The 24,905-nt window shown below is 31.4% G+C and overlaps 10 protein-coding genes across 10 annotated transcripts, besides 2 other annotated features; 6 read left to right on the top strand and 4 right to left on the bottom strand.

Moving 5' to 3' along the window:
* Positions 1-29: 29 nt before the first annotated feature.
* On the top strand, positions 30-245 carry TVAGG3_0060030 (uncharacterized protein; the record flags this gene model as incomplete). Its single annotated transcript, XM_051221363.1, has 1 exon — positions 30-245. One exon carries the CDS (start codon positions 30-32, stop codon positions 243-245), a length of 216 nt encoding a protein of 71 aa, XP_051106349.1.
* Positions 246-2,305: 2,060 nt separating this feature from the next.
* Positions 2,306-2,713, top strand: TVAGG3_0060020 (spectrin binding; the record flags this gene model as incomplete). Its single annotated transcript, XM_001579179.1, has 1 exon — positions 2,306-2,713. One exon carries the CDS (start codon positions 2,306-2,308, stop codon positions 2,711-2,713), a length of 408 nt encoding a protein of 135 aa, XP_001579229.1.
* Positions 2,714-2,939: 226 nt separating this feature from the next.
* Positions 2,940-5,480: a mobile genetic element.
* On the top strand, positions 3,214-4,683 carry TVAGG3_0060010 (MULE transposase domain-containing protein; the record flags this gene model as incomplete). The annotated part of the gene is made up of 1 exon (XM_001579180.2): positions 3,214-4,683. One exon carries the CDS (start codon positions 3,214-3,216, stop codon positions 4,681-4,683), a length of 1,470 nt encoding a protein of 489 aa, XP_001579230.2.
* A 2,268-nt stretch (positions 5,481-7,748) lies between the features above and the next one.
* TVAGG3_0059990 (armadillo (ARM) repeat-containing protein family) lies at positions 7,749-10,289 on the bottom strand (the record flags this gene model as incomplete). The annotated part of the gene is made up of 1 exon (XM_001579181.1): positions 7,749-10,289. One exon carries the CDS (start codon positions 10,287-10,289, stop codon positions 7,749-7,751), a length of 2,541 nt encoding a protein of 846 aa, XP_001579231.1.
* A 135-nt stretch (positions 10,290-10,424) lies between these two features.
* On the bottom strand, positions 10,425-11,775 carry TVAGG3_0059980 (uncharacterized protein; the record flags this gene model as incomplete). The annotated part of the gene is made up of 1 exon (XM_001579182.2): positions 10,495-11,775. The coding sequence occupies one exon, from the start codon at positions 11,773-11,775 to the stop codon at positions 10,495-10,497; it is 1,281 nt and encodes a 426-aa protein (XP_001579232.1).
* A 290-nt stretch (positions 11,776-12,065) lies between these two features.
* On the bottom strand, positions 12,066-12,517 carry TVAGG3_0059970 (uncharacterized protein; the record flags this gene model as incomplete). The annotated part of the gene is made up of 1 exon (XM_001579183.1): positions 12,131-12,508. The coding sequence occupies one exon, from the start codon at positions 12,506-12,508 to the stop codon at positions 12,131-12,133; it is 378 nt and encodes a 125-aa protein (XP_001579233.1).
* A 603-nt stretch (positions 12,518-13,120) lies between these two features.
* On the top strand, positions 13,121-13,796 carry TVAGG3_0059960 (uncharacterized protein; the record flags this gene model as incomplete). The annotated part of the gene is made up of 1 exon (XM_001579184.2): positions 13,121-13,615. The coding sequence occupies one exon, from the start codon at positions 13,121-13,123 to the stop codon at positions 13,613-13,615; it is 495 nt and encodes a 164-aa protein (XP_001579234.1).
* A 350-nt stretch (positions 13,797-14,146) lies between these two features.
* TVAGG3_0059950 (protein deglutamylation) lies at positions 14,147-15,892 on the top strand (the record flags this gene model as incomplete). The annotated part of the gene is made up of 1 exon (XM_001579185.1): positions 14,147-15,892. The coding sequence occupies one exon, from the start codon at positions 14,147-14,149 to the stop codon at positions 15,890-15,892; it is 1,746 nt and encodes a 581-aa protein (XP_001579235.1).
* Positions 15,893-16,127: 235 nt separating this feature from the next.
* Positions 16,128-16,254: a mobile genetic element.
* A 484-nt stretch (positions 16,255-16,738) lies between these two features.
* On the top strand, positions 16,739-18,843 carry TVAGG3_0059930 (uncharacterized protein; the record flags this gene model as incomplete). Its single annotated transcript, XM_001579186.1, has 1 exon — positions 16,739-18,817. One exon carries the CDS (start codon positions 16,739-16,741, stop codon positions 18,815-18,817), a length of 2,079 nt encoding a protein of 692 aa, XP_001579236.1.
* A 650-nt stretch (positions 18,844-19,493) lies between these two features.
* Positions 19,494-21,495, bottom strand: TVAGG3_0059920 (heat shock protein 70kDa family; the record flags this gene model as incomplete). The annotated part of the gene is made up of 1 exon (XM_001579187.2): positions 19,540-21,495. One exon carries the CDS (start codon positions 21,493-21,495, stop codon positions 19,540-19,542), a length of 1,956 nt encoding a protein of 651 aa, XP_001579237.1.
* Positions 21,496-24,905: the final 3,410 nt, after the last annotated feature.

Here is a 24,905-nt window from a genome sequence, read left to right as displayed (position 1 = left end):
AATTTTTAATTTTAATGAAATAATCAACTATGGCTGCAGGTATATTTAAGAAACTGTGGGATAAAGTAAAAAGAGGAGCGAGTAAAGTTTGGGAAACATTGAAGAAGGGAGCAAATTGGATATTTAAGAATAAAGAAGCAATTAGTGACGTTGCTGAATCAATAACACCAAAAGCTGCCCCAATAAGAGAAGTTTTAAATAAAGGAGAAAAAGTTTATCAAAGACTACAACCGATACTAAGATAAAAATAATTTTAAAATAATTTATTTTTCCACTATCTACCCCCTATTTTATTAAGTATTCCTTCAGCTATTCCACCAATTGCGTTACCTGCTTGTGCTCCCATCGCCGGATTACCTGCTTTAGTACCTAATACTCCACCTATGATAGTTCCTGCCGTTTTCGCTACTGGTGCCAAAAAGTTTGCAATGGGTTTAATAATCTTTTTATGAACCCAACCCGCAGCTTTCTTAATTCCATCCCATAATTTTTTAAAGAATCCTGCCGCCATTTCTGATTTAATATTAATTAAAAAATATATTTCATCACTTATATTCTAATTTTTATTTAATGATAAATGAAACCGATTTTAAAAATAAATGAAACAGAGGAGGAAGAAATAAATGAAAGTGAAAATGTTCAACAAAAAATAAACGTTGTTAAACCAATTACTGAAATAAAAATTTTTTCATCTGTTGAAGAATTTAATGACTATTATGCCAATAATAAAAAATTATTTGAAGAATTGACAACATGTAAATTGAATAAAATGTTTAAAGTTGATGGATTCAAAATTTCAAAAATAAAAGGAGTGGTTAGTTTGAAATCTATTCCTCAATCAAGAATCACCTCATTAATGAAAATAGATGATTTAACAAAAAGAATAGAAGAGATTGAAGAAAGAATGAATCAAATAATTGATTTCATAAATTCAAATAATCATTAGTTTCTAATTTCTTTTACTCGTTTATGACTTCATTGATTCCATTCAGGATTTAAACAATGTTTAATTAATCGCGGAATATCTGACATCATCTATATATAGATTCTTTTATAAAAGATAAAAAAATAAATTATTTTAAAATTAATGTTAATTTTTTTAATGATTTATAAATAAATATATTTTAAAATTAATGTTAATTTTTTAATGATTTATAAATAAATATATTTTAAAATTAATGTTAATTTTTTAATGATTTATAAATATATTTTAAAATGTGTTTAGTATATAATATTTATTACTAATTTATTTAATAATGTCGCGCTTTCTTACGAATTCATGACTTAAAAAACGTAAGAAAAAATTTTTATATCATCTATATATAGAAGATGTGAAAATATACCTTCATCTATATATAGACGTAACAAAAAAAGTCACAAAACCCTTCCACATATACTACTTATATTATTCTTTTGTCTTTCTCATTTTAAATAAACTGGGTATCAATAATCAATGTCGGAATCTGTACTTTGACCATATAAATGAATTGTTTAATTGAATAAATCCCATCAGTGGCGAGTTTGTTTTCTCGCCAAAATATGATGAAAGCGGAATAAATTTTGAACATATTGGGAACAAAATGTGTTTTCCTACAATTTTAATCTATATTTCAAATATCTAAGAATTTGGATCGATAGAAATTCGTTTTTTTTTATGATCTCTGACTATTTAACGCAATATACAGACTTTATTGGAGCGTTTGAAAAGCTATTTTGTATAAAATATAATGAATCTGTTGAAGAAATGTGCAAAATTATCACTAACATTTTGATTTTGAAGTATCAACTTACAAAAAAACAACTAATGGAGATCATTTTCGAAGCGCTTCAATATAATTATTCCGCAGGAGAGAATTATGTTAAAATACTCAAGACTATCGATATTTTTTCGCATTTTGAATTTCCATCTGAAGGTTCAATCGAATTTATAGTTATGCATGATCAAATTGATAAATTCAAGGAATATTTTTCTCAAAAAGAAATCATATATGATAAATTTTTGAAAATTCCTAATTTTTCTGAAAATAGTTATTTCTTTTTATCTTTAATTGAAGCATGCGCCTATTTTGGATCTGTAAACATTTTCTATTTCTTAATTACAAACAAAAATTGTACAATATCAAAAAAATATCTTTTATTTTCATTAATTGGTAGGAATACAGATATCATCAACGAATGTTTAAAGGAATATCAAATGGATGAAGATTGTCTAAGAGTCATTGTGCGTTCACACAACAACGAAATGCTTGAAAATTTCTTAGCTAGAGAGATTTTTACTTCCAAAGATTTTGTTGGAAAAGACTAGATGTCCGGAGCTGTTTACGAAGATATTATCAAATATCAAAACCTGAAAGCTGTATTTCTACTTTTCCAGATAGATAAAGCCTCCATTGTTTCATGGTGTGCTGCATTCCCTCAAACAATAGATATTCTCAGAAATGAAAAGCTTCCTGATAATACTTTGAATGTTATATATATTAAAAGAAACATCCTGCACTATGCATGCATGTCACAAAATTCCGATAATTTCAAGTTCTTATTTAACTCTACAAACGAAACTGATGTCAATTATCATTATGCGAATGGAATGACTGCCCTTGATTTCGCGGTACAGTATGATAATATAGATGTAATCAAAATTCTTATTTCACATGGTGCTGATGTCAATAATAAATTTATTCTCTTTCATTTCATATCAATCATGAATGTATAAAATTCTTTTTCATTTCATGTCAATCACTATCATATGACACTCTTTTTCATATAGTATCATTCATTATTATATAGAATTCTCTTTCATTTAGTATCAATCACTATTATATAACACTCTTTTTCATTTAGTATCATTCTTTGTTTTATAGAATACTCTTTCAATTAATATCAATCATTGTTATATGCTGATTTATTTCATTTAATATCGATTATTTCTTTATAGAATCGAGTAGGTGACAAAAGTGCATACTCTTAAATTAACCTTAAATGTTGATTTTTCGATATTTTCGGTATTAACCTTATTGTAAATTTTTCCGGTGATAAATTTATTACACTGAGGTTATTTTTCCGGTGAGATTTTTAACCTTGATTTAATGAAATTAATATATATAAATTTTATTATTTTTAATTTCGAATGAGTATAATAAAATATTTTTTATATGTTTTTGTTTTTGATGTGATTTGAATTTTGTTAACTCTTTTCAAAATCACTTCATTTTTATGATTTCGGTGGACTTAGAGGAGCTTATTGCTTTTGGTATTAAACAGGAATTCAAGGGCGGTGTCCCATACAGAAGAAGAACGGGATCTCCAAAGCAATATGTCACTTATTCATGTTCGTATCCCCTATGCAAGGCAAAATTTAGGGTTGAAGAACAAAATGGAGTGTTTACTATAAGCAAAGTTAATGAAGAACATTGCCATCATATAGGAGTTGAAATGGGTTCACATTACGCGAGTAAATTTTATCAAAAATGGATCGAACTTTATATTAAAAACGGTGGAAAGCAATTTCTTGCTCAAAAAGCATTTTTTGATAAGTTCGGAATTGATACGAATAACAAAGAAACGATGAAACTTTTCGCGCAGTCTACTGATGCTTTAAAGCACAAATTTTATCGCCTTGATGAGATTATTGCACAAAGATTATCAAACGATCCTTACACTTCTTTGGAAGCATTTTTGAATAATTTACAGGAAGAGTGCCCAGATGATCTCGTTCAATTTGATTACAATGGAGATTTTTCCGAGTTTACAATCATATATGCACCTTTTGCTGCAAAAGAATTGGTGCATAGCATTGATAACCCTCTCCACGTCGATTCCACTCATTCTTTAATTAAAGGAAAGATCCAATTGTTTGCAGTAACAATGAAAACAAGTCAAAACACAATTTTCCCCTTTTGCTATTTTTTAGTGAACCCTCAGACATCTGAAAAAATTCAAGAATGTTTGGTGAAATTCTGTGAGTTTGCGCACCTGGATCCACAGCATTGGAGCGCTGACTGTGCGCTAAACATTGCTCGCGCAATTGAGGACGGATTTCCTCTTGCGCAGCTCAGTTGGTGCGCTGTGCATGTTTTACGCGCATGTGCAAAAGTTGGAAGCTATTTTGACAATCCACAGAATTTTGAGAACTTCTATTTAGCAATGGACTTTTTGACATTACGTGCAGATGCAACGAATGCAGAAAAGCTGGCTGAAGAGTCTGATGAAACATATGAGTTCTTGACAACAATGTTAGAAGAAGAAGAACCGCGCGCTTTGAAGTATTTCGATAAACAATGGAGAAGAACCAAAGAACATTGGATGATGTTATATCGTGGAGAAGGTGATTCCACGAATAACATTGCGGAATCACACTTTCATCAATTAAAGCAAACATTTTTCTTGGGTAAGAAAAATGAGCGCATTGATGACATCGTCATAACTCTCATCACTGTTGTGATTCCAAATGCGATTATTAAGGTTCAAGTCGCTAATGTTTTGAATGAAGAAAGAGCAGTAAGAATTCTTACAAGGGCAGGTAATCAGATTGTTGAGCAAAGAGCTTCAAAACACGATGAATGTTTGAAATTAATTCAACACATTTTGGAAATTGTCGAAAGCCGAAGGATTGAACCTAATGTCCTTATTCCATCTTTGAAGGCAATATTAAATTTGGCACAAAGAAGTTTAAAGGAAGAGTAAGCAAGATTAGATAATTTGGACTTTTTTTAAAATTAATGAATAAACAGTATATTTTTGAAGTGTAAGCTTATTTACCTGAAGCTATATTACTTAATATAACATTCAAAGTATTATTGCTATTTATTGGAGAACAAATTTATGTAATTTTCACATGAAAATTGATAAATTTGTATTTCCTTATGATAATCAATTTTTGTATTTGTAGAGAGTCTCCCTGCATGATATCAAGACTTGGCTATTAGTCTTTATCCATTTTTGAAAATTGTATTGTAAATTGTAAGAATTTCTGAATACTACTACTATAAAATATAATTGCTTATCAATGTATATTCTCCCTGCATGATATCAAGACTTGGCTATTAGTCTTTATCCATTTTTGAAAATTGTATTGTAAATTGTAAGAATTTCTGAATACTACTACTATAAAATATAATTGCTTATCAATGTATATTCTCCCTGCATGATATCAAGACTTGGCTATTAGTCTTTATCCATTTTTGAAAATTGTATTGTAAATTGTAAGAATTTCTGAATACTACTACTATAAAATATAATTGCTTATCAATGTATATTCTCCCTGCATGATATCAAGACTTGGCTATTAGTCTTTATCCATTTTTGAAAATTGTATTGTAAATTGTAAGAATTTCTGAATACTACTACTATAAAATATAATTGCTTATCAATGTATATTCTCCCTGCATGATATCAAGACTTGGCTATAAGTCTCTATTCATTATGAGTATGACCCCATTTTTTTTACAAAAAGTGCCGAATTGCAACTTTGTCCCAATCTCTTAATATTAATCATTTTTAAATGAAATAAATTTTGGATTATTGAATGTCCTCTTTCTCTTGCTATTAAGACTAACTCAATTAATATTATCAAACTCTTAATTGAACATGGTGCTGATGTTAATATCAAACTAACTCTATTTCATTTAATATTAATCATTATTATATAATATTCTATTTCAATTAGTATCATTCGTTAATTTATTCGATTGTCTTTCAATTAAAATCATTCGTTATATTATGTAATTCTCTTTTATTTCATATTATTCATCATTATATTCGATTCTCCATCATATTATGTCATTCATTATTAAATTTCATTCTCTTTCATTTAATATCATTCATTATTATATGGCATTCTAGTTTAGTTAATGTCGGTCATTAATATATGGAATTCTCTTTCATTTATTATCGATTATTTTTTTATAAAATCTTCTTCCTTTTAATATCAATCATTATTTTATAGAATTCTATTTCGTTTAATACTAATTTTTTGTTTATAAAATTCTAATTCACTTAATATCAATCATTCTTAAATGAAATAAATTTTCAACTAACAATTGTCCCCTTGCTATTGCTATTGAGAGAAACCTGATTGATATTGTCAAACTCTTAATTGATTTTGGTGTAGATTTAAATATCAAACTTACTCTCTTTCATTTAATATTAATCATTATTATATGAAATTCTTTTTCGTTTTGTATCATTCATTAATATATTACATTCTATTTCATTTGATATCATTCATTATTTTATCTGATTCTCTTTCATTCCATATCAATCATTATTATATAAAATTCTTTTTCATATGATATCAATCATTCTTATATTACATTCAATTTCATTTAATTTCAATCATTATTATATGATATTGTCTTTAAAGTCATTTCAATCATTATATAATGGAATTCTCTTTCACAAAATGTCAATCATTATTAAATGAAGTTTTCTTTCACTTAATGTTTATCATTATTTTATGTAATTCTCGTTCATTTAATATTAATCATTTTTAAATGAAATAAATTTTAGATTATTGAATGTCCTCTTTCTCTTGCTATTAAGACTAACTCAATTGATATTATCAAACTCTTAATTGAACATGGTGCTGATGTTAATATCAAACTTACTCTATTTCATTTAATATTAATCATTATCATATAAAATTCTTTTTCATTTAAAACTAATTATTATTTTATCTAATTCTCCATCCAATAATATCATTCTTTATTTTATGAAATTCTCTTTTATTTAATGAGTGTCCTATTTTTATTGCTATTAAGAATAACTCTATTGATATAGTCAAACTCTTAATTGATTATGGTGCCGATGTAAATATCAAACTTATTCTCTTTCATTTGATGTCAATCGTTATTTTGTAGAATTCTTATTCGATTAATATCATATATTATTTCATAGGATTATCTTTCTTTTATTATCATTCATTATTTTATCTAATTCTCTTTTATTTTATATCATTCATTATTATATGGTATTCTTTTTCATATGATATCAATCACTATTATATTACATTCTCTTTCATTTAATTTCAATCATTACTATATGGAGTTCTCTGTCACGTAATATCATTCATTATTATACAGTATTCTCTTCCATTTAATATCATTCATCATTATATAGAATTCTTTTTCATTTAAAACTTATCATTATTGCATGGATTTCTATTTCATTTTAAATCGATCATTAATATATAGGATTTTCTTTTATTAAATATTATGCATTATTTCATGTAATTTTCTTTCCTTAACTATTAATCAATAATGTATGTAATTCTCTATCATTTAATATCATTCATTGTTAAATACACTTCTCTTTCATATAATGCCAATCATTATTATATGATGTTTTCTTTTACTTAATGTTGATCATTATTATATGATATTAATCATTTACAAATGAAATAAATTTTCAATTATTGAATGTCCTCTTTCTCTTGCTATTAGGAATAACACAACTGATATTATCAAACTCTTATTTGAACATGGCGCTGAGAAATTGTTTATTTCTTAATATACAATGCTGCAATTATTAATAATAATAGTACATTTTATAATGTAGTTCAATTAAATAAAAGTATAAAGAAAAAATATTAAAAAAAATTATTCTTATGAGAGAATTTTATAAAAAGCAATCAACTCACTCATTAATATTTTTGATTATTTCATGGTTAATTAAGTATCTGTTAATGCATCATCATTAATAAAATACAACATAAACTTTATTGAAAACAAAAATAATATTAATAAAAAAAATCATGGATGATATTCTATTCCTAATTCAGCATACATCTCTTCTATTGGTTTTCTATATATCTCAAGCATTTTCATTAGCAAAGAAAATGATTTTTGTATTTTTGGGCCTTCGTCTGCAAAAGCATTTGCAAAATCATCAAAATAAGAAGAATCTACAGGTATTTTGCTCTTAAACAAGTTCAATATATTGTCAGGACTGGTATGTCTTACAGCAATCCTTTTCATAATCCTATGAACGAGTCTTATTTCGTTTTCGGTCCAATTAGAAACCATTCCGTTATAAATCTGATCGAATAAAAGTGGAAATATTTTTTCTAGATCTTCCAAACTAATCATTTGAACTAACAAAGATATTAAACTGAGTGTTGCACTAACAACCCTTGGAGAACCCGAATTAAGCAACTGAGAAACGAAATCAATAGAAAAATTCCCAAAAAAGATAGATAAATTATATTTCACTAATCTCTGCGAAAATCTCAAAGCAGAAACAGCAATCATTGGGTCATCCATGGATTCCAATCTAGCTATAGCCCCAAGCAATGGTAAATGTGGTTGTATATCTAATATCTCCTCAGCCAAATCAAAATGTAGAGGAATTGGTGAAATCAACAAACTATTTGCCAAATAACTTGCAATCATTTCGTTATCAGGGCACCATTTAAGAGTCACAGCTGATAAAAATACTCTTGTGATAGTTTCGTGGATGAAGACTTCTTTGGCATCGAAATAATTCGATAAATTGGAGAAATTATTCACAAAACAATTGCAAAAAATTGAAATAAATTCTTCAGAAAAAGTTGATTTTTGTAAATGATTTTTGAGGAATTCATAGAAATCTCCAATGATGTGGAAGTTCTCTGTGACATATTCTTGACTATTATTACCTATAGAATAACTAATAACGTAATCAAACGTTTGCGGCAAAATCTGAGAAATTTTTTCACCAAATTTTTCTGTAACATTCAAAAATTGAGTGAAATTAATAATTGCAGTTAGCAAATACATAGCGGAATAAGGGTGATCAACATTTGGAAGCATATCAATTAGTCTTTCTGTTTTTTCCCTGCCTTTTATCATTGTCAAATTCTTTCCAGAATGTTTGGAAATTTTATAAACCGCGTGACAAAAAATATAAAACAAATCATTGCTTGCAAACGATAAAAGATCATCAAATATAGCTCCATTCTGCATGAAATTTATAAATAATGCGAATTTGTCAATAAATTTCATGAACAAAACTTTGTTTTGTGGTTGAAAAACGAAATCACAAATTTTTGAGGAGAAAAATTCCCTTAATTGAATCGAACTGTTAGATAACGCATAGAAAACTTTATCATTCAATCCATTTTCACTCAAGTACTCTTCAAAAAACTTTTTAACGCATTTTCCGTTGTAAACTGTCAAATTTTTGAACAAATTTTTCATTGTTTTCGAATTCATGTCCAAAGAATCAGGAACATCAAGAAAAGTTGCCAGAAAGTTACATATTTCCATAGGGAAAGGACTATTCTTCTGTGATGCAAGTACACCAACAAGATTCGATGAAGCATCAATGAGTTCATGAAATTGTTGACTTTCTGTGTCAAAATTTTTGATTTCTTCCAAAAATTGTTTTAATATTTCTCTAAACAAGTTTTGGTTGATTGTCAGGATGTAGAACTCTGGATTTATATCGAGAACTAAGTTCCAGACATAAGATCTTGCGTTAACTAGTTCTTCTGTTTGTTCTTTGATCGAATTTTGTTTAAGAACTTCCAAGAAAAATTCTAAACATAAATTTATAAAAATTATCTGTTCTCGGCTAATCTTTGAGGTTGTTAAGCTGCAACATTCTTCAATAAGTGATATTAATGCTGGAGATAACTCAAAATTTGAGTTGGAACTGATTTTTTGAACTAATGGAGAGATATCTGATGAAATAAAGTTTGATGAATTGATTCTGATAAAATAGCGAAATAGATATAGCCAGTGTTCGCTGAAGGATGTATTTGATAGTAGTTTTAAGATATTACTTGATGAGGAAATTAATTTTGATTGTAATTTTGAAAAATTAGAGCAATGATCACAATATAAGTAATCAAATAGATTGTTGAAGTAATTTATCTGAAATATTTCTGGTAAATTGTAGTATTGGCTGATATATTCTAATTTTTGAATCGCAATTGATGAAGCAATGTTGATTAATTGTAGTTGTTCGCGTTCTTCTGCTGGATTTAAATTGTTTTTAAGTCTTGAACATGAAACTTGAAAGATAGAATCGATTTTAGAAATCGGAATATCGTCAAAATTTAATAAAACTTTATCAGAAACCATCGAGCATGCTATAAATAGAGGAATACCTGGTAAATTCGATTGTATTATAAGCAAAACTGTATCATAAAAGATATTTTGTTTTTCAAAATCTTTCAAAAATTCAGTTGCCTGATCAATTACTTTTTGATCAGCTCCATTTTGAGAATCTAAAGCTGCCTGCTCAAAAGAACTGCGTGCATCGCAAAGTAATTTTTCCTCATTAGCAATCTCTTTCCTTCTTTTATCCATCTGATTTAAATTAATGTAATAGAGCATTGTACTGATGCTGTATAAAAGAAATATCTGATAATTTTTAAATATATAAATGAAATATGAAAGAATTATTATTATAAGTTTATTCTTTCTAATGTAATGTATTAAAATTAATACTATTTTTAGTCTTAATAATATAAACAAATAATTATAAACAAGGGAAAAATTAGTTAAAAAAAAATTAGAAATTGTCGGAAAATTCTTCTTCTTCAATTTCAGTTGCTTCTCTACGTGAAAAAGCAATCTTTCCTTTTTCGTGTGTCTTAAGTTTAGCCTCGATTGTCTTTATAAGCTTGGGATATTTCGATGGTTGCATATTATAAATTTTTGATGTTGGAATAACTCTGGCAATGTTTGTGTCGTATGGAGGCCAGAAAGAAGAATAAGTTGAAGTGATAGTTTTCTTGAAGGCTGCTTCGTAATCCATCTTGAGAGGCTTGCAAACAGGTTCAATAGTCTTAACAGCGGACTGCAAAATGGAAATTGGAGATGAAATATTTGTTTTAGGCGAAGAAACTTTGTTAATTGGGGAAATATCAACAGGTTCATTATTAATCCTTGTTCCAATTGGATCGAGCTTTGGAGGTACCATAAAATCACTATCTTTTTCTTTAATTTCATCATCTGATGAAGACATTAGGAATTTGGATCTACGTTTTGGTTGTTGGATCTCTGATCCTTCTGTTATCTCAAGATTTGTACGTCTTGGTGGTGGAGAAAGACCCTTTTCTGGTGATTTCACTCCAGAATCTGATTTCTTTGAAATTGAACTATTTTGTTGAATTTGAGATGGCGTATTTTGACTTCTAACGGATGACCTCGAAATTGAATCATTAACTTTTGAGTTTTGGGATTGAATTGAAGATCTAATATTTGATTCTGATTGAATTGAATATTTTTCATTATTGATAGAATTTCTCGATGATCTGATGCTAGATTCTGATTGATTTGGAAGTTTTTGGTTGTTAAGTGAACTCTTTGAAGACCTTGATTCATTTTGATTCTTTTGGAATAGATCTGCTTGTGGTTTTGGTATATCATTTTCATCATCACTAGATAAAAGTAATTTTGCAGGCATTTTCTTCGGTAATTCTGGTTCATATTCTTCTTCCTCTTCTTCTTCTTGAATATCTCTTGAAATATTTTCTCTCTTATATTCAGATGGTGATTTATATTGATTTGAATTTGGATGATTCATTTTATGATAAAGAGCAGAATCCTCTGCATCCGAATAATCGCTGTTATTTGAAAAATTGTTCTTCCTCTGTACTTCAGCTTTCTCTTGTTTTTGCGGTTTAAAGTTATATTGATTTTCTTTTGGTAATTGCTCATTTGTTTCGTTAATATACGATTCAGGTATTCTTTGTATTACTGTTGCCGAAAGGCACCCAAAGTACTGAGGTAATGGAGCTCCGTCACGTAGTTTTTGAATCGATTGTTGAATGAATTGTTGATATGACATTGAATTTATTGGAAATGAACGTTTAAAAATTAAGAACAAATCTATTATAAAAATCATACATTTTGTATTGACCTTAATCATAGAAAACCAATTACTGTCAAAAAAATCCACATTTTTCAAAAAACAACATTTCAAATCTTTTATTATTGCTTATCAAATCTCTTTGATGATTTAGTAATTTGTTTTATATTAATATGTTCTTCATTAGTAAACAAAAATTTCGAATTCAAGTTTCAAATACAATCATTTTAATAAAACATTTATACAATAACTTCAAATTGAAAGTTAGCTATAATTACAGTTATATAGGATAAGAAAACTCTTACACCTGATATATAGTGCATGGATGAATGGATTATGCTGTTTCTGGTATTTGAGAAATGTATTTCGCACGCTCTTCTAATAAATCTTGTAGTTTTTGCTCATACTGTGCAATTTCGTTAATTAAATTCTTTGTTTCGTCTTCAGAATTCATTTTTGCTGCATCATTGTGTCGTTTATTTTCTTGTGCTATTTTTTCTTTATATATTTTGATTTTTGATTCATGCTCATATATTTTTCTGTAAAGCTCATCCATTTCGTTATTTAATTTTTCAACATGCGGTCTCATTGCTGCTTCGAAGTGAACATGCTCATCCAGTTCGGCTGCCTTCTTCAATAATTGGTCGCGGAGATCTGATAGTTCATCCTTAACTTTTCTTGGCTTCTCTCGAATTGGAGTTCCTTCTTCCATTTTTTTTTTACAAAACGACGAGAATTTCTAAAAGTCTAATATGCTATATAAGAAATTACCTTTATTTATAATTAAAAATATTTACCGATTTTAGCTGGTAATATCAAGATTTTAGAAATTAGAAATCAGTAACAAAACTGATTATATTCAAGTTATTTATGCATAAATTGAGCGTTGGATCTGGAGACATTGATTTTGGAAGCCAACGAAAACAAATTAATTTTGTAATCATTAATTAACAAACCTATATCTCATACCTATTCTTCAAGTATTTACTTAAATATTGATTCAGAATTTGATAGCAACAACTGTGGTCTATTCATATTTTTCGCATCTTTTCAACCAAAGTAAAAATACAAGGTAGCTTATTTCTTTAAATCTTGTATCAATTCTTAAAATCATAAAGATAAAAAATGATCTCATTTTTTGAAAGTGGGAACGCTTTCTATCAACAGTTTATCAAAAATTTTTCAGGTCTTTGAAAAAATTTCAGATTTGCCCAAAGTTATTTGTTATTGAGAATTTTAAAATTTTAATAAAAGGTGACTTTTTCCAAATTATGTTTTGAAAGCAACCGATTTATCTAAATTTTTGTAAACAAACCGCCGTCAAATGTTTAACCAGCACCAAGTCAGTGGTTACTATTCCATCACAGACCCAATCACAGGCCTTTGCTACTATTTCTTCGCAGACCCAAACACAGGCCGTAGCTACCCTATCTTCAAAAACTCAATCATAATCCGTGGCTACCGTATCTTCAAAGACCCATACACACAGGAACCGGTCATAGTTTATGTGGATCAGAATCAACGTATCCTCTCTCCTGGTCAATTCATTTTTGATCAATATATCAATGGCGAGCCTCGCATTGCCTATAAAATCCGTGTTGCACCACAGAGATCCCGAGCTACACGAGCTCATCCTACAGTTTTTACACAAGAAGGTGCACCACCTATTGATGCCACAGCTCAATCAGCAACTGCAGCACCAGCTCAAGCTCAAGCTTCAGTTGGGTTCACGTCTCAAATTGAACCCCAACTTTCACTCTCTGATGTTGATGATCAAACCTTATTTGAAATGCTGTACAATTCATCTTGGGAGAAATAATTTTAATCTTATTTACCTCATTAAGATGAACTTACAAAACAATACCAATCACCAAATGGTATTTGATAGTAAGTCATCTGAGGCGCATATTAAAAATCCAATTTTTTGGAACTTTTCTTGATTTTTTTTTATTACAAATCGAATTTTATATGAGACCGATTTCTAGCCATGATTCTTTGAGAATACCATAATATCAAACTGCCTATATCATAACCAGAAACAACTGATCTTATATAATATTATTTTAATTGTTTTTTGATATTATGAAATATCGGTTCATCAAACATCATGATTGGCCACTATTTTTGAACTGGTGCAATGAAATTTCATAAATCATTTTGGTTGTAACAACATGTGAAACATATTGAATAGGAAGTTAACTGTGTAATCTATTAGATTTAAATAATGCAAAATTTAATTTGCACAGACCCTAGCAAGCCTATAGTAACACAAGTTTATTGATATCAAATTGAGAAATCCAATGAATAGGTTTTCAAATCTTTCCTGTCACTTTTCAAAATCTATTCAAAAATGATTGGATATCCGCCTTACTTCACCAATCCAAGAGCGAGGCTATTAAAGCCAATCAGTTTACAGACGCCAGATAATCATCCAACTTCTCCCATGAGAGATTACGAAATTCATGATATGAGTGCTTCAGATTACAGAAAACAATATGAACTTGTATATGACCCTGTGAACCCTGTGAATTACAATGGTCCAAAATTTAGTGGAGATTTCGAAAGTGGTAATTTAGGGCAGGTTTATTTAATAGGTAACAAATCATATGAAATTCATTTGCTTCCTGATCCAAACGAAACCAATACAACACAATGGTTCTTCTTCAAAGTTGAACACCTTGACCCAGGTGAGTACTTCTTTGTTATAACTGGATTTTTTAGATCATGTAATTTACATTATAAAGGATCCAAGGCAGCAGTTTACTCAGAAAACGCGGCAAAAAGAGGTATCGGCTGGCAAAGAATAGGCGAAAATCTCAATTACTTCAAATTGAAAAATTCAAAAGTTCAAGAATGGGCTTTTTCATTCAATTTCACGGTTACTCAAAAAGACAATATGTACTTTGCTCATGCATATCCATATACATATACAGATCTACAAAATTTCCTCGACAAACTACCTACATATGTATCAGTATCTACATTAACCAGAACATATGGTGATATCCCAGTTCCAGCCATTTTCTGGGATGCTGATCTCGGGAAGTGCATCGATGTCACCAAAATTACTCAGGGTGTTGAGAAAAAACCTCATGAACCTCCACAAATTTACGTCGACCAAGTTTCGGAGTTTTCTGAGTCCGTAGTCAAAATTCTTCGAAAATGGAAGCAGCTGCAGCTTGGAATAACTCTTCCACGTGGTATACCACACGACAAGAAGCCAGTAGTTGTAATTGTAGCAAGAACTCATCCAGGAGAAACAAATTCTTCTTTTGCAATGGAAGGATTTTTATCTTTACTGTTTGGAAACTCTCCGATGTCCGAGAGATTGCGAGCTTCCTTTTCCTGGCTGATTATACCAATGATGAACCCTGATGGCGTCATTTGCGGGTTCTATAGACCATCATTATCCGGAGATGACATGAATCGAATTTGGCAATCTCCTGATCCTGTTAAACATCCAACAGCAACTGCTATATTGGATACACTCAGTGTTTTGGACAAGGAAAGAGGTCTTCAGTTCTTCCTTGATTTCCACGGTCACACTGCTGCTTGTAACAGCTTCGTTTATGGTTTTGAAAACGAAGAAAGTCGAGATCTTTATACATGTGAAAGAGTTTTTCCACTTTTGATGACAAAGTTCACTCCATTGTTTTCTCATGACATGTGCAGTTTCTTGAAACAGAAACAGTACGAGGGAACAATGAGAGTTGTCTTGAGAAGAAGATTCCACATCCTTTTCGCATATACTTTGGAGATGTCATATGGTGGTTCTGATTTCGGACCAAGAAGAAAAACACAATTCACTCCTCACGACTACAGAGCAATTGGAGAAGCAACTACTCATGCTATACATGAAATGCTCCTCAACCCTGATTGCTGTGCTGCAAAGGAAGTTATGCTGATGATGCCACCACCTGAGAACTGCGAAGAGCCAGTAAATATCGATGTTCACTCTTCGATTTCGATTCAAGGAACTGCTGATGAATCTAAACCACCTCTCTTCAAGTTCTCTGCAATGGATATAACATTCGAAAAGCCAAGGCATGTGAATTTGGTACTAAAACAATCAACTTGTCAGCCGCCGAAAATGTAAGTTTTATTTACTTGCATTTTGGTGAAATTTTTTGTTTGTAAAACTTATGCAATTTTTACTTTGTTTCTTATATTTTCATTCTCAAATCAAATAATCATGAGTAATCTAATGGTTTATGATGTGAATCGATGATTCCTATTTTGGGAGATCTTTTAATATTTATGATATCTATACTATTGCATTCTATAATTGTCTAAATTTATACCTATAATAATTTTTTGAGAAGTAATTTATTTTAAGGCTGTACTTACGCCCATCTGACTTTAATTCAAATTTCTGATAACTGGCGTGAAGTGCCATTGAAAAATAACCTTAAACATCTGAATTGAAGGCCGTGTCATAGGGGCGCAAGTGCACCCTTAAAGATTGGAAATTGAATATCGGATTGTTCCGTGTCACTTTTTATATTGTCGCTAACAACCTTAAATTTATAAAAATTATCTGGGAAATTATTTTACAGCAACCCTTCACTAGTTGGCATTAGTATCTGATGCACAAGATGTTAAATACACACCGGATTATCATAATTTAGTAGACACACCAGTTGGAGGAGTTTCCATTAATCTTGATCCACGAGTTCAAATCATCCAAGGGAATGATGCAGGTTCATATAGTTTTTTAAAATGTGCGCCAACTTTTGAAAGCTTTACAGTTCAAGACGGATCAAATCTCGTTCAAATTCAAAAATATGCATTTTATAATTGCACATCATTAAAAGGTATAGATCTTTTTAAATGCACTAAGTTAACAACTATAGGTGAGTATGCATTCTCAAATTGTGTATCTGCTATCAATTTAATTTTACCAAACTCCCTAATTAATCTTGATACCGAGTCCTTTTCTTATATGCAATCGATTCAATCAATTGATATCCCTTCTTTAGTTAATTCATTTCCCAGTAGACTCTTTTATGCGTGTACAAAATTACAAACAATTAATATACCAATGAATTCACAACTCATATCATATGGGTGGAATTCACTTGGTTTGACTTTAATAAATACACTATTCATTCCACAAAAATTGAAAATACTGGCTCAAGGCTGTACTGAATATACAAATCTAGAATCATTTACAATTCATCCGGAAAACACAGAATTTAGGATAGAAAACAGTATTGTTATCTCAAAAGATAATGTTACCATCTTATATCCAACAAAATTAACAGGACATGTGAATATTCCTTATGGGATTGTAGGAATTGGAGGTTCTTCATTTAGTACGTGCAGATTTACTTCTATAAATATTCCTAATACTGTCCGAACAATCGGATCGTATGCCTTTCTTGCTACAACATTGAATGAAGTTATTATTCCTGATTCAGTAACATTTATTGATATGTATGCATTTTGTACCCCATATCTTAAGAAAGTTACACTATCAAAGAATTTAACTGTCCTAACAGAGGCATGCTTTAAAGGGACACAGATCACCGAAATAGAAATCCCGCCAAATGTGAAACAAATTGATAATATGTGTTTTACAGGATGCAAGCTAACAGTCGTTTACTTACCGGATAGTGTTAAGATGCTGAATGGAAAAATTTTTGATGATAATGTTGAAATCAAATTTGGAAATAACTCAAATTTGTATGTTAACCAGGATTTCCTCATTATGAATAAACAGAACACAACTGTCATTCAACATATAGGACCAAATTCAAATATTCAAATTTCAATTCCATCAACAGTTACAACAATCGGACAAAATGCTTTCAGAGATAAAACTAACCTAATTGAGATATCATTTCAACCAGATTCCCAGCTCGAAGTAATTAATGAATATGCTTTCTTTAATTGCATATCTATGGTTTTTACAAGATTACCACAAACAGTAAAAACAATTGAAGGATCTGCATTTTTTCAATGTTATAAGCTCCAATCAATAAGTTTCCCAATTCTTACCTCAATCGGAAAAAATGCATTTCAAAATTGCATAGGGCTTACATCAGCAGACATTCAACTTTCGAGCGTTGTCACTCTTGATGATTATGCATTTATGGGATGCAAATTATTGCCATCATTTAACTTGCCAAGAAATATCAAGTATCTTGGCATTAGTGTTTTTCAAGACTGTATCAAATTGAGCAAAGTACTATTCCAATCAACATTAATTTCCATCAAGGAATCTTGCTTCCAAAATTGTGCACTTGACAACGTTGATTTATCTCAATGCACAAATCTTCATGATATTCCAAACAGATGTTTTTACAACAACGCTAATCTCCAGAGTATAACATTTCCTCCATCGATAAGTACATTTGGAATTTCATCACTTTCGATGACAGCAATTACATCTTTCACTGCAACATCAAATGTTAACACGATATCTACGAAAGCGTTTGATGGATGTCCATTACTGACTGAATTTATCATTGATCAAGATTCTGTTCTTACTCCATCAGGACTTGGTGTTGATGTTTTCAGGAATTGCCCCAAGTTACGAAATATCACATGCCTCAGTCAAAACTTCCATGTAATCACCAGCGCATTGTTCACTCCTGATGACACAATCCTTATTATTTTCCCGCCAGCATCTCATGTTTCTTCATTTGGTCTTCCAGGAACAGTGAAAACTTTTGGCGAAGGTGCATTCTCGTTCTGCTCTAATCTTCAGTCTGTTTTCATTCCATCTGACAGCCTTACAAGTATCTCCACTCGTGCATTTGAGGGATGCACATCACTCTCTTGGATCAACATTCCTATATGCGTTCAAAATATTGGCAACAATGCGTTCAAGGATTGTTCGAATCTTCTATGTGGAGTCAAACTTGAAAACAGTACAAAAGCATTTATCAGTCAGATCGTTCCGAGCAGTGGACTCAGCAAGCAAGCATTGAACTCTTGTCGTGTTCAATCCTGTGCTCGTGGCCTTCCAAAGACTTCCCTCTCATATTCAACATTTGTTGTTATTATTGTTATGTAAAATAAATATTTCTTTTTGATTTTTTGTAATCATTTTATAATATAATTTCAATCCGTCAGAATATTGAAAGGGAAGAATCATTTGGCATGATTGATTCTTGAATATCAAATGTCAGAACGGATATTTGTAATATCTATATTAAACCTGATGAATTGTATAATTTTACAAAATATTGCTTTGCACTACATTGATGAATTATGATTTAAGTTATATTAATAAAAACAAATATCCAAGAAGTCTTCATGACAATAGACAAGGGTTCTATATGAATGATATGAATAGTATATTGAAAAAATGAACGCTTAAAATGTTCCCCAAGTGGATGTAACCTGATTGGCTGCTTATTTACTTATCAATAGATGTTATGAATAAATTTTCTATATAAGTTAATTGATGTTATGAATGAAACAATTAGCTGATAATTTTAAAAAATAAAAGGAGTGCTATATCTATTCATTGCATCTTAATCTCAAGTCGAATATGCAAGGAAGGTGAGATCACCAACTAAGTTCAATAGAATAATTCAGAAAGTAATACTGTCATAAGGAAAACATGAGAGAAATCTATTTATTTGTTGGAATAAAACAAAATCAAATTATAAATATATGACTTTGCTAAAGAAAAACTGAGAGAAATCTGTGTTTTTGTTGGAATAAAAAAAATAAAATTATAAATATATGACTTATATTGTTATTGTTGTTTATTAATGATAAAAAAATAAATTACAGTTCACCAAATTCTCCGTCATCACTGTCACTATCAGAGTCATCATCATCAGATTGAACATCAATCTTCTGCTTTGGAATCTCATTCTGTCTAATAGCAGGAGACAAAACAGATCTAATTTCCTTCAACTTTTCTTCGTAAACTTCGGAATCTTCATCTGGATTTGCTTCAATCCACTCCAATGTTTCTCTGATGACCTTCTTGATCTCCTTCCTCTCTGTTTCGGTGAGTTTATCCTTAACGTCATCCTTAGCCAATGCGTTCTTCGCGTTGTAAACAAGCATCTCCAAGTTGTTTCTTGCTTGAACTGATGATTTAGTCTTTTCATCTTCTGCTGCCCATTGTTCTGCGTTTCTGATGGCTTCTTCACGCTCTTCCTCGCTCAGTCTTGCTTCCTGGGCATTGATAGTGATGGACTCCTTGTTGTTGGACTGTCTGTCTTCGGCTGTAACTTTCAAAATGTTGTTTTGGTCAAGTTCAAAAGTGACAAAAACTTGAACTGATCCTCTTGGTCCAGGAGGTAGTCCTGTGAGATCGAAAGCGCCGAGGAAGTGGTTGTCGCGTGTCATTGGTCGCTCGCCTTCGAAGATCTGGATTCTGACGTATTCTTGGTCATCTTGTGATGTAACGAATGTCTGGGTCTTCTTGACAGGAATACGTGTGTTTCTGGGGATGAGCTCGGCCATGACTCCGCCAAAGGTTTCTACACCTAATGTAAGAGAATTGACGTTAATAATAATGATTTCTTGGGCTTCTGGGTCATCTGATAATACGCCGCCTTCTACAGCAGCACCGTATGCGACAGCTTCATCTGGATTGATTGATTTGCATGGTTGTTTGCCGTTGAAGAAATCTTTGACTAATTGTTGGATTTTTGGTAAACGTGTTGAGCCACCGACCAAGACAATTTCATCTACTTCATGTTTGGAGACGCCGGCGTCTTGGAGAACACGAGATACTGGTTCCATTGTTTTACGGAAGAGATCGAGGTTGAGTTCTTCGAAACGGGCACGGTTGAAGGTCTCAGAAAGATCTTCGCCGTCGAAGAAGTTCTCGATTTCGAGTGTAGTTTGATGAGAATAAGATAATGCGCGTTTGGCTTTTTCTGCTTCACGTTTCAGCTTGGCACGGGCTTTGGGATCCTTGGAAGCATCTTTTCCTGTCCTGCGTTGGAAGACTTCGAGGAAATGATCAACAATACGGTTATCAAAGTCTTCTCCACCGAGATGGGTATCACCAGCTGTAGCAAGAACCTCGAAGAATGAATCCTCAATGGAAAGTAATGATACATCGAATGTGCCACCACCAAGATCGAAAACAAGAATCTTGTGGTTGTCTTTCTTATCAAGACCGTATGCAATAGCAGCTGCTGTTGGCTCGTTGATGATTCTCTTGACGTCTAAACCAGCAATGGCACCTGCATCTTTAGTTGCTTTACGCTGGGCATCAGAGAAATAAGCTGGAACTGTAACGACTGCACTCTTGATTGTCTTGCCAAGATAGTCTTCAGCAACTGTCTTCATTTTGGCAAGAACCATGGCTGAAATCTCTTCTGGAGATAAATCCTTTGTTTGGCCTTCTTTAACTGTAACACGGATATAAGGACGATTATCTTTATCAATAACTTGGTATGGAAGACGTGGAATTTCACTTTGAACTTCAGGATCATCATATCTGCGACCAATAAGTCTTTTAACTGCATAAATTGTATTTGTTGGATTTGAAATTAATTGTGGAACAGCAGAATCGCCGACGTAGCGCTGTCCATCGTTGAAAGAAACGATAGATGGAGTAATTCTATTACCAACTTCGTTTGCAATTATGTCTACTTTTCCTTTTTGGAATACGCCAACACAGGAAAAGGTAGTACCAAGATCAATACCAATGACTGTTCCTACCTCTTCGTCACCCTCTGCTCTGACGAGCGAAAGTAAGGAAAACAAACAAATCATCTATTTGGTCAGATGTCAAAAAATGGAATTTTATCTGCTGATATAGCGGCCATTATTGAAATAAATGTATTCTATAGGATATTAATAAAAGGAATCAAATAAAATATTAAAAAAAATAACCCGAAATAAAAACTAATACCCTACGTTCCCAACTTCTGGAAAACGGTTTTTCACCCTTATGATCAGTTTCAGCCACTTTGGGAGTCTCCCAAACTTTGATATTTTGCATTATGATAGAGGAACGTGTCTAGTTTAACGCACAGTTGTTTTAAAGGCAAATGATGATATCACATGAAATTATCAAATTATCAAATTTTGAAGTACCAGTCCAAAGGGTTAATTAGATCCTACACAGATGTGCGATAGTGAAACATATGTGTTCTTGATTTGAGAAGTCCTACTGATAGAGGTATGAATCTCACAGCTTTGTGTGAGTGTGTCTGACACTTGTATAGAGTGGAATATGCGCCGACATATATTATATAATAACATGTAGTTGATAATTATGAAAAAATAGAATTCGATGCGAATGATATTGAAAGCTGTTTTGTAATTTGATATTTTTCTTATATGTGTTAATTAGTAAATGGCTTGTTTGTTGTGATAGTACTGTGAAAAATGAAAGGTATTTTAAATTAAAAAATTGAGATTTCGAGATATCTCTAGAATTAAGAATTTATTATGTATTTGACTTTTATATAACTATGTGTAAAGGATCTCGATGTCTATATGCTTTAAATAAAATTAAATAAAATGAGATAAAAAATTAAAATGGACAAGAAGATATATGGAAATGTAATTTGTATTGTGTTGGTTGTTGGCAAAATGATTTTAATACAGATTTAAGGATTTGGAATGGATTTGAAATTAAATGATTTTAATTCAAGGAGTAATAAGATTTTGAACTGGTTTTTATTTTGTGAATGTAAACTCCTTCCATAGGATATGTATTAGAAAGATAAATTTTAAACTTTTTGAAAGAATTGTTTTTTTGTTGAGTGATTTTCTCATATTTAATAATATATTTAAGTTGGCGTATCTTACGCCCTTCCAAAAATATGTATTAGAAAGATAAATTTTAAACTTTTTGAAAGAATTGTTTTTTTGTTGAGTGATTTTCTCATATTTAATAATATATTTAAGTTGGCGTATCTTACGCCCTTCCAAAAATATGTATTAGAAAGATGACTTATAATTTCATAAATTATTTTGTCCCGACGGTTTGAGCGGTTATCAGAATGGTTGCTTACACAATGCGTCAGCAAAATGTCGGTTGGGGTGCCCTTCTTGGCCTCCTGAGTACTCACCAAGATACCCCCAGCTCCCGCAAAACACCTCCCTTAGGTGCGCATTACCTGACGGCATTATTTTGCAATTATTTCAAATTTTTTAGATGTCTTTTGTTAAAGTTTGTTAACTAAAGACTTGAAAACAGCTTACCGCTTCAAGCTGCTCTCTTCCCGGTTCCTCTGCCGCAATCTTCTGTTTGATTGTGCGCAAAGCTCTCCTCCTTGTGAACTTTGCCTGACAGATACACCTGGGAGACAGCATTCGGACATCTTACCGCTTCAAGCTGCTCTCTTCCCGGTTCCTCTGCCGCAATCTTATGTCTGATTGTGCGCAAAGCTCTCCTCCTTGTGAACCATGGCTGATAGAAAGAACTGAAAGACAGGATAGGAGGAACATGCCGGTTCAAGTTAACTTGCAATATGCTTCTGATTAGTGATTTTAGATGAAAGATTAGCGAAATCGCATTTAATTTGGATAGAAGGATTCAATTTTATGAAGCAGGCTCGTAGAAAATATGCAGGAATAGCACAATCTTTTGCAATCACAACGCGATTGCAAAACTTCGACCGACAAGAGTGTATTGTGCACTCTTGTCGGTCTGCATGTCTCATTCCGGGAGACATTGTCACTGCATGTCTCCCGGAATGAGACAATCTTCCGCATTCATAACTTGAATGCGGAAGTTTGACCGACAAGAGTGCACAATACACTCTTGTCGGTCTGCATGTCTCATTCTGGGAGACATTGTCACTGCATGTCTCCCAGAATGAGACAATCTTCTGCAATCAGAATGTGGTTGCAAAACTTTGACCGACAAGAGTGTATTATGCACTCTTGTCGGTCTGCATGTCTCATCCCGGGAGACATTGTCACTGCATGTCTCCCAGAATGAGACAATCTTCCGCATTCATAACTTGAATGCGGAAGTTTGACCGACAAGAGTGCACAATACACTCTTGTCGATCTAAATGTATCTTACAATCAAAGACACTTTCATACAATCTTTTCGAAGTTAAAAAAAAATTTAATTATTTCTTTCTTTTGTTTATTAAATCGCCTTACTCACGTACTAATCTCTTTTAGAGACTCTATCGAGCTATCCCCACATATAAACCTGTGACAATAATACATATTTACTCTCTTCATATTCTGATCTCATGACACATTATCGCAAAAACTATAATTATACAACACATCTCATAAAGTCTCATTTTAGCCCTATCTAAGCGTTCAAAACCTATTTTCCACACGTAATCTGATTCTTCTGGCTCCGCTGATTCGATTTCTGCTGTCAGATCGTGAAAATATGCATCACATAAAGAGATAAACACAACTCAAAATTATTGCTTTTTTTTTCAAATTGTCTATTCATCCATCTTTACATATTTATTATCTCCTCCGTTTCCCCTCACAAATTCTTTTAATTTTCTGAATAATACGTATAATAAAATGAATATCTCAAAAACTAAAACACAAAATTAATGTTGGAAAATAACTAGATATAATCTGAACTTTTGAATTCATACATTTTTGGAAAAAATTGAATTTTCAAAAAAAGAGCTTATTTAGGTATGAACCTGAAGAGAAATTTTAAGGAAAATATTAAGTTGTGCAATTTGCATTTATCTCTTTATGTGATGCATATTTTCACGATCTGACAGCAGAAATCGAATCAGCGGAGCCAGAAGAATCAGATTACGTGTGGAAAATAGGTTTTGAACGCTTAGATAGGGCTAAAATGAGACTTTATGAGATGTGTTGTATAATTATAGTTTTTGCGATAATGTGTCATGAGATCAGAATATGAAGAGAGTAAATATGTATTATTGTCACAGGTTTATATGTGGGGATAGCTCGATAGAGTCTCTAAAAGAGATTAGTACGTGAGTAAGGCGATTTAATAAACAAAAGAAAGAAATAATTAAATTTTTTTTTAACTTCGAAAAGATTGTATGAAAGTGTCTTTGATTGTAAGATACATTTAGATCGACAAGAGTGTATTGTGCACTCTTGTCGGTCAAACTTCCGCATTCAAGTTATGAATGCGGAAGATTGTCTCATTCTGGGAGACATGCAGTGACAATGTCTCCCGGAATGAGACATGCAGACCGACAAGAGTG

This window comes from Trichomonas vaginalis, chromosome IV (assembly GCF_026262505.1).
Source record: "Trichomonas vaginalis G3 chromosome IV, whole genome shotgun sequence".
Lineage (NCBI taxonomy): Eukaryota > Parabasalia > Trichomonadida > Trichomonadidae > Trichomonas > Trichomonas vaginalis.
The sequence above is the reverse complement of the archived record's forward strand: the minus strand, read 5'-3'. Positions and strand labels throughout refer to the sequence as shown.